The sequence below is a fragment of the Bactrocera neohumeralis genome, chromosome 6 (assembly GCF_024586455.1).
Source record: "Bactrocera neohumeralis isolate Rockhampton chromosome 6, APGP_CSIRO_Bneo_wtdbg2-racon-allhic-juicebox.fasta_v2, whole genome shotgun sequence".
Classification (NCBI taxonomy): Eukaryota; Metazoa; Arthropoda; class Insecta; order Diptera; family Tephritidae; genus Bactrocera; species Bactrocera neohumeralis.
The window spans coordinates 30951471-30963839 of NC_065923.1; the positions used below are offsets into that span (position 1 = coordinate 30951471).

The 12369-nt window shown below is 33.4% G+C and overlaps 1 protein-coding gene across 1 annotated transcript in view; it reads right to left on the minus strand.

The window, feature by feature from the left end:
* Nucleotides 1-11079, minus strand: part of LOC126761120 (glucose transporter type 1) — a 33525-nt gene extending 22446 nt beyond the window's left edge. The window contains 7 exon segments of the mRNA XM_050477068.1: nt 3286-3408; nt 3471-3748; nt 4470-4748; nt 4825-4949; nt 5094-5350; nt 7957-8124; nt 10914-11079. Of these exon segments, the coding sequence (XP_050333025.1) occupies nt 3286-3408; nt 3471-3748; nt 4470-4748; nt 4825-4949; nt 5094-5350; nt 7957-8124; nt 10914-11057 (1374 nt within the window). The 5' untranslated portion in view covers nt 11058-11079.
* Nucleotides 11080-12369: the final 1290 nt, after the last annotated feature.

A 12369-nucleotide genomic window follows, 5' to 3' on the forward strand; every position in this document is an offset into this window, starting at 1 on the left:
TGCGAAAGCTTTAAAAGTTGAAAAGCTCAAAGCTTAAACAAATTCTGTACAAACAATTGGGTATCTGAAAGCTTTAAATTTTTATTTAATTTTAATCGGTAATTTTAATTTTTATACAATTTTTTCAAGTTTGTTTTATTAATTTGCTTTATTTATTAATAAAATTATTATTATTTCGTTAAAATGACTTTTAATGTAGTGTTTGTTGCTGCTCGTGAAGCTTCAGCTGTGTGTGACTTTTAACAAAGTGTTCATATATTTTTTGAAAAATTTTAAATATATATTAAATTAACCGTTGCTTCAGCTTGTGTTTGTTTAAAATCCTACTCGGTGAAATTTCGACATTTACAAAATGACTCTGGCTTGCATTTCTCGCTTTACATACATACATATGTACATATTGCTATATATGCATTTTCTGTGTTTTTTTGTTGTTGGTGGTGGCGTTTAGCGTTTTATGTGTAATTTGCTGAACTAAAAATATTTTCTTAGAATTTTTTCAATAATTTGATTGTGTGTTTGCGCTTTTGGAACAGTGCATATAAATGCTTTGTAATTTGCTTTGTTGCGTGGGTTCGTGTCTTAAGTCTTTTATTTCGATTTGCACTGCTTGCCGAATTGCTTTGATTCAAGTGCTTGATTAATTTCAATTAAAATTAATGAAATTAAAAATATAATAACTCATAAGCAGAAATTATTTATTTTGCGCGTATAACTGTAAACCGTAAACCTTGTCACATACATACTGAAAACGAGTAATCTTGTAGGTGAGTGAGGTCGGCAATGCAGTTAGGACGCAGTTACAGCGCAAAATAAATGTTTGTTGCAATTTTTAAGCTATAAAATAAAAAGTTAGCTCTGAAGAAGCTGAAATTAATTAAAAAAAATTAATTTTAAATAAAAATATTTTCTTGTGAGTGTGCTTTTATCGCTGAGGGTAAAAAGCCTGCCAAGTCGAGAATTTCTTTCATTTTGCAGGGGAACAGACATTTGAATAAATGAGTTTCGTTGTGAATTTTCGAATTTAAAATTATTCTATTTTTTTAACGAAATTAATTTCGTTTTTATAGCTATGCCATTTAAAAACAAGTAAGGAAGAGCTATCTTCGGGTCGATTTCATACTCTGGCAACTTGTAAGAATTAAAAACAGGGTAGTACTTTCAGGTATATAAGATCTCTTAGTTTTATGGGATCTAAGGGGCATTTTCATCCGATTTTATTTAGTCTCGAGTCTCAAGATATGTGTTAACCTAAAAGTGGGCGGTGCCAAACCTATCGTCCAATTTTTACCCCGACTCCACTAGGTACTCCACTAAGTACTTCTTTAATCAATAAATTAAATAATCAAATTCTGACCATTGACAACTGGTTTTTTTTAAATAAGAAACGTTTGGACTCTCTAGTGAAAAGTTGACTCAGAAAAACTCAAATTTTCAGCAAAAAGCTCTTGGAGTGTTCAGCAATTATAAGCATTTTCCGCGTTTCTTTCATCAAATATCACAAAACACCAACTTTCAAGCAACTTCAAAAGCTCAAAGCTTTGAAAGCTATCATCTCTTCCTATTTTACTTTCTTTCATTTAATAAACATTACATCTTCAACTTTCAAGCAACTTTAAAAGCTTTGAAAGCTTTATTAGGCTCTCATATCTTCCCATTTTTTCTGATATTCTGGAACTACCTATCGCAGCTTCACTGATTATTCGCATATTTCTGCTATCTTTCATTAAATAGACCTTACATCTTCAACTCTTAAGCAACATTAGAAGTTTAAAACTTATAAAGCTTTATTAAGCTATCGACTCTATCAACTTCTCATATTCTGGAACTATCTATCGCAGTTTCACCGATTATTCGCATTCTCCTATCTTCTTTGATCAAATAGAACTCTACATCACCAACTTTCAACAAACTTTAAAAGCTCAAAACTTTGAAAGCTTTTTTAAGCTTTCATCAGCATTTTAAAAACGTAAAGCTTTTAAGCTGTCATCTCATTTTTTATATGCTTCAATATTATTAATACAACGCCCGATGTTGAATACCTTCGGCATTTCTATGGGTTGAATTTCGAGGATAAAATGAACCGCTATTTATAAAGTGGTTGAGTATTATATATCAACTATTATTTGAATAAAATCATAGCTCCACAACCTTTAAAACGCAGTTATGACAAGTTTTTAATTTTTGTGAACTTTTGGAACAGTGTCACTAATATTTTAAGTGGGTGAGAATTGCTGAAAAATTTAATGGTTGAATGAAATTCCGTGCTTATTATGCACTTAGCTGTTTTCTCCCGATACACCATCCTCCAATTTATTGATATCGGTGCAAATATTTGTTTTGGATATTAATTTCATAATACCCGTTTCGAATTTTCCGTCACACTTTAAACTCATTTATTCAAATACTTAACCTAAAAACCTAATATAGTGTAAATAACTCACAAATACTGAAGCATGCAAAAACAATGTTATCAGATAAGCTAAAATAGAAATAAAATAACTTTGTGAAGACAACTACAGCTGAGAAAAGTCAACGAGTGTTTGGATTGCAAGCAAACGAAAAAGTTGAGAACTCAAAAAATATATTTTAGGTAATGAAAATATTTGAGAAATCAGAATTACTAAATTGAAGCGAAATGCTATTTAATTAAACAAATTTAAACAAATTAGATGAAATTTGCAAAGCGTGCACATGCGTTTCAATGACATATTTTAATTATTATTGTTGTTATTATATTTATTTTTAGTTAAGAACGAGTTTATAACATTTCATGCTATAAAATATGCTGGGTATTATAACGTTCATAACGGCCTAAACTGATTATAAATATTGTTATATGATTTTTTATATAATTACTAATATTTCTTTAAAATATTTCAAATTTTAAATTTTTATTAATTTCTTTTTAATATTTTTAAATTCTTTTTAAATACTTTTGAATATCAAGGACTAAAAATTCGTAATTTTCATTTTTCTAAGCATTCCTTTAGCATGCAGTAAAATTTACCGCTAATCGAACAATTATTTTTCAAAATATTTTTCGAAATAAAAATAGAATATTTTTCAGAAACTAAATCGGCGCTCTTTAAATATAAGGCGACCATAGATATTATTTTTATATTTTTTCTAAAAAATAAATGCTATACAAACCACATAGACTCTTAACGACAAACGGTAAATGCACGTTTCTTTAAATTTTTTAAATTCAATACTTGCCCTTCGCCGTAAGTGGGCCGAACATTCTTTGTACCGAATGTTGGCACAACTCATTTGTTTACTTGCCTTAATTAAAAATGAAATCGTTATGAATATCGAGAATATGAACATGCCACCTAAACCGTATAGATGGAGTGTTCGACGACCGGTACGATCCATTAACGGTATTGAGACGAGCGTCATTAGTAACTGTAAAAATTTCGAATAAATATAACCAAAAAAAAAATCAGTCAAAAGTTGTGCGTGCAAACCATTATGGCGCCGATGCCTATCGTTGAGAATTTGGCGCTCTCCTCCGTCAGGCCGGAGCTCATGAATAGCGATGTCGAGTAGTAGAGTACCGCATTGATACCGCTAAATTGCTGACTCAGCTGCATAACAATGCCGATAATCAATGGCGGTCGCAGTGTGGGCGAACAGATGAGCTCCATGGTGGAGATGTGGCTTTCGGATTGTTGAGCGCGTTCTTCGGCGCGCATCTCTTCGATGTCTTCCTCAACCGAACTAGAGGCACGTAGTCGTCGTAACGCTGTGAAAAAATTATATATTTATAATTTTGAGAGATGACAAGAAAACAACGATAAAAATTAGCTTTGTCGAATTTAGTATCGCCTTAAACGTAGGCAATTGTTCTCGTTATAAAACACAGCATACATTTAAGCTGTTAGCAAAGTCTCACACCTTATACACTTATTTAAGACAAAGTAAAATAAAAATTATCATAGTAACAAATACTAAGCTAGAAGTAAACCAAAAGTAGGCAACATTTTCATTTCTAATAAAACTCTGCCTACAAAAAGGCATTTCCGTTTAGCACGGTTTAAAACCTATTCAATTTATTAAAGGAAATGAACCGTCGGGCCACTTTGAGGAACACTTTACCCGAGAACGTATCATATACATCATCTGACTATAATTATTAATACCATCTGAAATATCAATTTTGATAAAAAATAACAGCTTGAAATTAATTGTGCCCTAAATATAGCCAAGTTTCGCACCTATTACTTTAATGACTAAAAATAGGATCATTTAAAACAATTCGCTCCCTTTCTAGCATATATCAACCTGACCTTCTATCTTAACGCTTAATATAGGCAACGTTTTGAGCTATGTTATGTTCCTTTACAGACCAAAAAATCAATTTGTTGCCTACACTTAGGTGCTGATGTTTAGCAAAGTCTCATACCCAAATTGTTAAAAATAGTTAAAACAATACTAATTTCTTACTATATTAGCCGCCAACTTACCTCTTCGGGCTTCCTCCTCCCATTGTTTCGTTATAAGCAGATATCTGGGCGATTCCGGGCATACCGGCAGTAATATTAATTGCAATATTGCTGGACATATGGCTAGACCAAGTAAAATTGGCCAGCCTTCATTAGTTCCTAAAATTTGTTCGATTCCCAACACTTGGGATAGTAGTAAACCTATTGTCACAGCCAATTGATTTACAGTACCTAATCCACCGCGTAAGTTCAGTGGCGCTATTTCGGAGATGTACATTGGCACCAATGATGTATTAAGACCTACAAAAAATAATTGAAAACACGCCACATACATATTTAATGCATACGATTATATATTTGTATAGAGTTAACGCACCGCAATTAACACCAATAATAAATCGGCCAAGGAATAACATTTCATAGGAATGACTAACTTTGGTAAAACCCATTAGACAAGCACCCGATATGCCAAGTACATTATTTAATAATAATCCGCCTTTTCTGTAATGCAATAAAAATTCGTCAAGTGATTACTTTGCATTAAGTATACGAGTAATTAATTATATAATTATATAATTACAGTAATTGTATTTGAAAAATATCTCTATTTTAACTCACTCATTTGCGGCCTTTTGTTGCACTTACCTGCCGAAGCGATTGGCCATCCAACCGCCGCTGAAACCACCCAACATGCCGCCAATGGCGAATATCGACACCGCCACCGAGTACAGCTGTTGTATGAACTCCTCGCTAATATCCTCACCATAGCGATCCTTGTATACATCCTTCATGAAATTCTCAATATTCTTTTCGGGCGCATTTATCACACCGGTATTGTAACCGAACTGCAACATGCCCAGCACCGCTGAGAATATCGAGTATGTTAGGAAGAAGGTAAGACCCTGTAGAAAGCGAAGGAAAAGAGCAAAAAAAGAAGCGTTGTAAATAATGTAAGTTTCTTAAAAATTTTATGGAAATGTGCGCAGTGGAATATAAAAAATTAAGCTGAGTGCAAAACTCAAAATATAGAAATCATATTAGAAACAAATTTCTTATTATAACTGTTAAGCCGAGTAAGTTGTTCCAATGTGAATACGAGGTTATGAAGTGATTTCGTTTCTTCCAGAAAAAATACAATAAAAACTTGTAAAGTAAAAATTAAATTATTTGAATGATGACAAGCTAGAAGCCTTAAAAATTATATGGGTGTAGAGTTTTGGCCTTTCGTATAGATGTAGATAGATTCCAAGGACGTAACTACCATGAGTCGTACCGATAAATAATTGGAATTTATATTTTTTTCTCTTCAGAGCCTTCAATCAAATATTTGTTGTAGAGTCGAACTTTTTAGTTGATATCAAGAACGAATAAATATGTGTGTGACTAAGCTAGAAAAGGTTCAGTGCTTGGATAGAAAAATGATTGTATACTTCGGATTCGGCCAATTTTATGCTAAAAGCATAAAAACTTGAAATTCTAAAGCTGACTCGAAATTTTCGTGAGAGATAAGTTTACAAAGCTTTGTAGCAATTAAAACCACTATTCTGTGAATTTGACAAATTCAATATTTTGCTAATTTGTCATGATTTTTCAATACTTTGTCATAACTAAAAAGCTCTTTTCTTGATAAATTGTCGAGATGTCAAATGTTCCTGACAGTGTTTTTCATCGAAATGTTTCGAAATCCTGTAGAATTAAACTTAAATGTGTTCCACAATATTGTCTTCTCTCCCAATGAAGAATGGTGTCCAGAAGTGGTGAGGTGGACAGGGATACAGCGATAAGTCTCTTATACGGATTGGTCCAAACTAGATAATCGGGAGGAGGTGCTTTCCAGAACAATAAGTTACCAGAATCGCCTTTCGACTACCTGACCACTGCAGTATCTTCCAAGCATAGATCACAGATTCCTGTTCTGTCAAACAAGATATATATATTCATTTATAGTATGCAGATAGCCAAGCGGCTTAGAATTCACAAAGACTCTCTTAGGGTGTCCTCAAAGTTGGTAAAAGAATGCCAAGATCTCTTCGTGAATCTAGTATCCTATTGCACCATAAATATGCAAAGGATTCCAGATTCCACATAGTGTAATCCTTGGTAGCTGTGAAGCAAATGAACTTGCCAGATCAGACACACCATACAACTATAAAACTTAAAGGAGGGACTTTATATGCCTCTGGCTACTTGTAGATATTTCTTCAACAAACATGAAAGAGATATAGCTGAGGCTCGGTGGAGTCGATCTCTAACTTGGTCAACAAGCACGCAGGCATATCATAAGTGGAACATGAAGCACATATGAATGTCGACTATTAAAGTTCTAACGAAGAGCTTTTGAAGGAGTGCTTTAAGGTCATTGTTTAATTGGTAGACATCCCAGCAGACTGGGAAAACATACAATGACTATTATAGAAGCTTTCCGGAGGTAGAAAAAGAGGAGCATATAGAACACATTTTTCTGTGCAAATTTCAGGTTTAAGCTTATAGTATGGACACAAAAGAAATATCATCAGAAAATTCCCAAAAATCGCAAACTTTTAGAGTTCGCTTGGAAATTTCGTTTTTATAACTTTATGGCGTCACACGATTTTTGGGAATGAACTCCATGGTAAGTTACATTGTAATTGCTGTAAGCTTATAGTTAAGACATGAAGCTTAGCGATGCTAAAGAGGTAGGATTAAATATTTATTATTAGAGATTAGATGATAAAGCTTTTTCTTAAGGATTTTTTAGAGTTCGCTACGTAATTTCGATTTCATAGCTTCTTTAAGGCGTCACACGATTTTTGGGAATGAACTCCATGCTGAGCTTCGTTGTAATCGCTGTAAGTTTACAGTGGAGACACAAATCTTAGCAATGCTAAAAGAGGTAGGATTAAATACTTAATCATAAATATCGGAGGATAAAGCTTTTTTTAATGATGTTTAGGTGAGTAATTCTTCAAGCAGAATATCTCACTAGGCTCAGCTATATCTGTATGAATATATCCATATAATGCGGTATATAGACTTGATCGGTCTTTTGAAAAGACGTAATGGTATGGCTGTAAAAATTCTAAAAAATAAAAGATATAAAACAGGTTAAAAAATATTTAAAAAATAAATAAAAAATTTCTCAAAAATAAATGAAAAATATTTATTAAAAAATAAAAATGCAAAGTAGAATACAAAATCATATATTTATTTTTCATTAGCTTTTACATGAGTTTTGGAATTTTTTAGCAAAAAACTATTACATAAAAATAATTATAAATAATTAAAGAAAGGATTATGAAGAAGCGGTCTGTATTGATAAATGACATTATGCGCTCAACTTTGTTGTCATACTGTAAAAGTAATAAGCAAGTGTATGTAATTCGTGTACCGATATGAGAACCGATTGTATATGGCTTTTTGGGGTTTTTTTTGTTGTTTTATAAAGTTTTGAATTTGGCTGATTTGCACGCATAATGAGATTTTACATATTGTTGTACATGAATATAAATGAAATTCAAGTATTAATTACACAACATGGCAAATAATTTAAGCTACAAACTTGTTCTAAAAGTCTTAGCTTCCGTCTGTGTGTGTGCTCCTCCAGTCTGTCGACGTATTCGCGCAGCTCTTCGATTTCCTCTTTGACTTGTTGCACGGTGTCTAGTTCGTGCTTGATCGCCACCATGTCGCGTTTCACCTAAAATTGTGTGGAATTTGGGTTAATTAGGAAAAATTTTATGTAAAACACAGTTGTTGGCTTTTGAAAGTGACCTTTCAAAAAAATGTACAAAAATTTTTAATCTTTAGTGATATATACAAATTATCCACTTAAATTAATATTCTTAAAAATATTTATGGAGTTAAGTGCACTTTTTATTTAGAAATTAGTAACCCTCTTGATTTATTTCAATTCTTGTGTCAAATAACTGAATAGAGAGAGTGGGAGAAGGAGATAGAGTGGTGGGAAATTTAAGATTTTTTGTTGCAGAATTTGTGATTTCCAAAGAGTAAAGATCAGGGTATGATGCTAATATTTCATATATTCAAACAGCTGAACTATCTATTAATTGGTTTGAAGTTCAAACCTTAAAAGTCCAATCTTTCTAAATCTTTCAGTATATAAATATATCTGAAACGAGAAAATATGTAAAAACTCTGGAATTGTTTCTTTCTTCAACTATTCTGGGTGCGAGGTCACAGCGGAACCACAGGTAACTGCAAAGCTGACGAGCTAACTATAAGAGTTACTATCGGAGCTACACTCTCTTCGAATGTTCTACTATTGGAAGGCTAGAAGCTTGCCCGTCGCTGGGCTATCATTAGTTCTCGCGCTGTTGCAACATTTTTCTAACACAAAATGAAACGTAAGGTGTATAGTGAGCTTTTCGCCTTCAGTAAGGTTAGTCTTTCACAAGTTATGGTGTTCTAACTGGTCACTGTATTTTTCGTGTTCACGGTCTGAGGTTACAATTCTAACTGGATAGCAGTTGTAAAGGTGAAACAAGAGGTAGAAAAATCTCAACACTTCCTATTTAATTGTCTCGCGAGATCAAGGCCTAATTTCCTCGAAAGTAACTCTTTAACCATTGAGCTGGTGGGAAGAGAAAAAACACCTAAGCAGATTTTTAATGTCCCCAAGGTGCTTTTCGATTTATAGGAACTTATTATGGACATTTTTTTGCGGCTTCAAAAACTACTATATTTAGTAGTCCAAGTGCGAGTCCCATCTTGAGAATTGGCCATAGAACCTAATATAAGTTCCTCAACAGTATTTCACTAATAATGTTTCTCAAAATTATGAACATATATTTCCAAGCCTTAACAACAACGATACTCCTCAAAAGTTTTAGAGAAATTAAGAACATTCTGAAATTTTCGAATGATTTAACTTTTGAACTTTTATAGAACCGAGGTTCCCATTCCATTTATGATTGAGAAATATACGTATCAAAGAAATGTAGAAATTGTCCATAATGTTCAGAAGATTTGAGAAATCTCAAAAGAGAGAAAGGGAGCTGAATTGCCAAACATCAGAGTAACCTTTTTTTTGAAGGGCATAGAAAGTTTAAAAGAGTGTATTCAAAACTTTTGGGGACACAAAAAGTTTATAAAAATTATACGAAGAAGATTTTCAATTATTATGAAAGTATATTCACGCAATACATGTAAGTAGGAATCATTATACGTAACAGGAATAATGGGATGCCCAACTCTCCTGTCACTGGAAATGTGAGAGCCGCTCACCTACCGAACTTTGACAGTTGACCGGATTGGGTAGGTTTTGACGTTTTGTAATTGGAATGACTGGAACGGCCAGATTGAAATTATACCAAAAATATATGTGAACGGAGAAATTTGTTGCCGCCGTTCAAGATCGTTAATAAAAATTTAAAACAATAAAAATCAAAAAAAATGCGAAATTTAAACATATTTCATGAAACGTTTTGTAATTTGATGCATAATAGAAATCATTTTCTATTACAAATGATTAAAAACATTCATTAATTGACAACTAACAGGCTTAATTCACCTTATTAAGTATTGAAAGATCGAAAGTCAGTTGTTTTAATATACCATAAAATCATAAAAAAGGATTTAAATGGTTCCGCCGTATATCAAAAGTACAATATATAGTAATTTGAAATCGTAATAAACGTTGGGCGTTTTAATTTAAATGCCCAAAAATTCCTATTTTGTTTGATGTGGCCACAATGGAAAATGTTATAAAAAACGCTTATTTTGAGGCGCTCTCACACTGGAATAAGTTGGGCATCCCATTATCCCTGATACGTAACACCACTCGTAAAATGCATCGAAGAGCACCTTTTTTTCCTCACTTTTCGAACAGATGATTTTTAGAGAGATGGTTTGGCTACTGGATTAACGACCAGCTGTTTTTGGTGATAATTAAAATTCTTCAGCTATTTTCCATATTGTCAATGTACACAACCAAATTGACAGCCTGGACAACAACCCTCTCTGACAGATCGAGAAGACTGCGGGAAATGCCTTAAGTAGAGCACAATGGAAACAATAGAGCATCTCTTGTGTACTAGTTACGCATTTTCAAGACTACGCTGTAAGCATCTGGAGTCTCCACCGTATGATACACTGGAGGAGTTATCGACTGTGAGGCCGCAGAGTATTTTAAAATTCGTGTTAAGCGATGACTACTCCTTTTGGACTCAGCAACTGAACTCCATCTGGTATCGCATTTGACCAAACTGGTCTATGCGTATCTTAATGGCCTACCAGATTAATCTAACCTAACCTATGGTCATTTTGTTGGAATTATATATATCTATATACATTAAGGGAATGTAATTTAAATCTACAAATAATTAGTAATAAAATACTTACAACTCTAACTACTTATATTCTTATTCATATTAAAAGTTCACTAAATTTTCTCGGGACTTTCATGAAAGATTTATTTGTTTATATGACATAAGTATCTAAACTCACCACATTGCCAAAAAAACTCACCTCGGACACTTCACTTTGACAGCTCTCCACGGATTTGGTTAGCTCCTGCAGCTGTGTACGTATTTCACACAAGGCGACTGTCGTCTCCAAGTGTCGATCGCCTCTCTGAAGCTCATCCAGTTTGGCTGATAAATTCATGCTCATCACGCTAACTTGCTTTTGCAAACTGTCACGTGGTAACGTTTTGTAGCAGTGGTATGTTACGTGGCGCGGTGCGGCGACAATTGGACGACCATTCAAACGCAATTACATGTTATTAATTTGATTGGCGATAATGCAGTTGCAGCAAGAGGTCGACGGCAGACAAGTTGATGGGCCGCAGTTGGTGTTGCAAGCAGGTGATATGCAATATTGTTTATGTTGTTGTTGTTGTTATTGATAAGTATCATTAAATCACGGTTACAGTTACAGTTGTGCAGCGGTCCATAAACACATACACACACACATGCATGCATTTAAATACATGCGTTGCATGTTGCAAGTGGCACGTTGCAGTTGATATGCATGTGTTTAGCATTATTTATGTGTAGATATATGGGTGTGTGCGTCGTTATTATTGTTTGACAAGTGATGGCGGCGTTGTGTGGCACACAAATAACGGTGAAATTCCGGCGCACAGATTGTCACGGAAATGCAGCACCGAAATCAGAGCGCGACATTTGTAGTCATATGTATACATGTTGAGTTGTATATACATATTTATATAAATATATACATATGTAGGTATGTATATGCGATTTTAGTGATTTCATGTTGCACATTGCAAGTCGAAGTTGCAGGTGGCGCGGCAAGAAATGGAGAAATGTATTATATATAAGTAATGTGGCATGAACGGTGCAATGCAGTAGGGGTAAGTTAGTTAAGAATGCTAGAAATTTTTTTATATGTATATGTACTGCAATTATGAGCGAAAAATGCGAAAATGCAATTTATTTACAAATATTTATGTATATATGTATGTAGAAGAAAGTATATATGTATGTATTGCAAAATTATTTTTGAGCAATTTACGTACGAAACGCGCAAAGGAAGCAAGAAATTAAAGCATTTCACGGTAAATAAATGCAAGTAAATATATATATGTACTATATACAGGTGTATAAATATGAGTATGGAAAATTATACGAAAAAAGCAGCGTTACAACAAATGCCTTATTTATGAGTTGTTGCACGTGAAGCAGCTACATTTGTGGCAGCAATGCATGTCAAAAACGCTATATTTATTTTTATTTATTTGTAGTATGTATATGAAGTGTGGATATTTTTGTATGTAATATGTACATATAAGTATGTATGTATATATTTTGAAGTATTTTATACCCTGAACCGTTTCAATTTGGCAAGATATTTTCACAAAATTTGGCCTGCAGTATTGTTTAAGGCAGCGGTATAATATCTGAAGAAATTGTTAAGATCGGACCACTATAGCCTATAGCTGCCATACAAACTGGTCGTT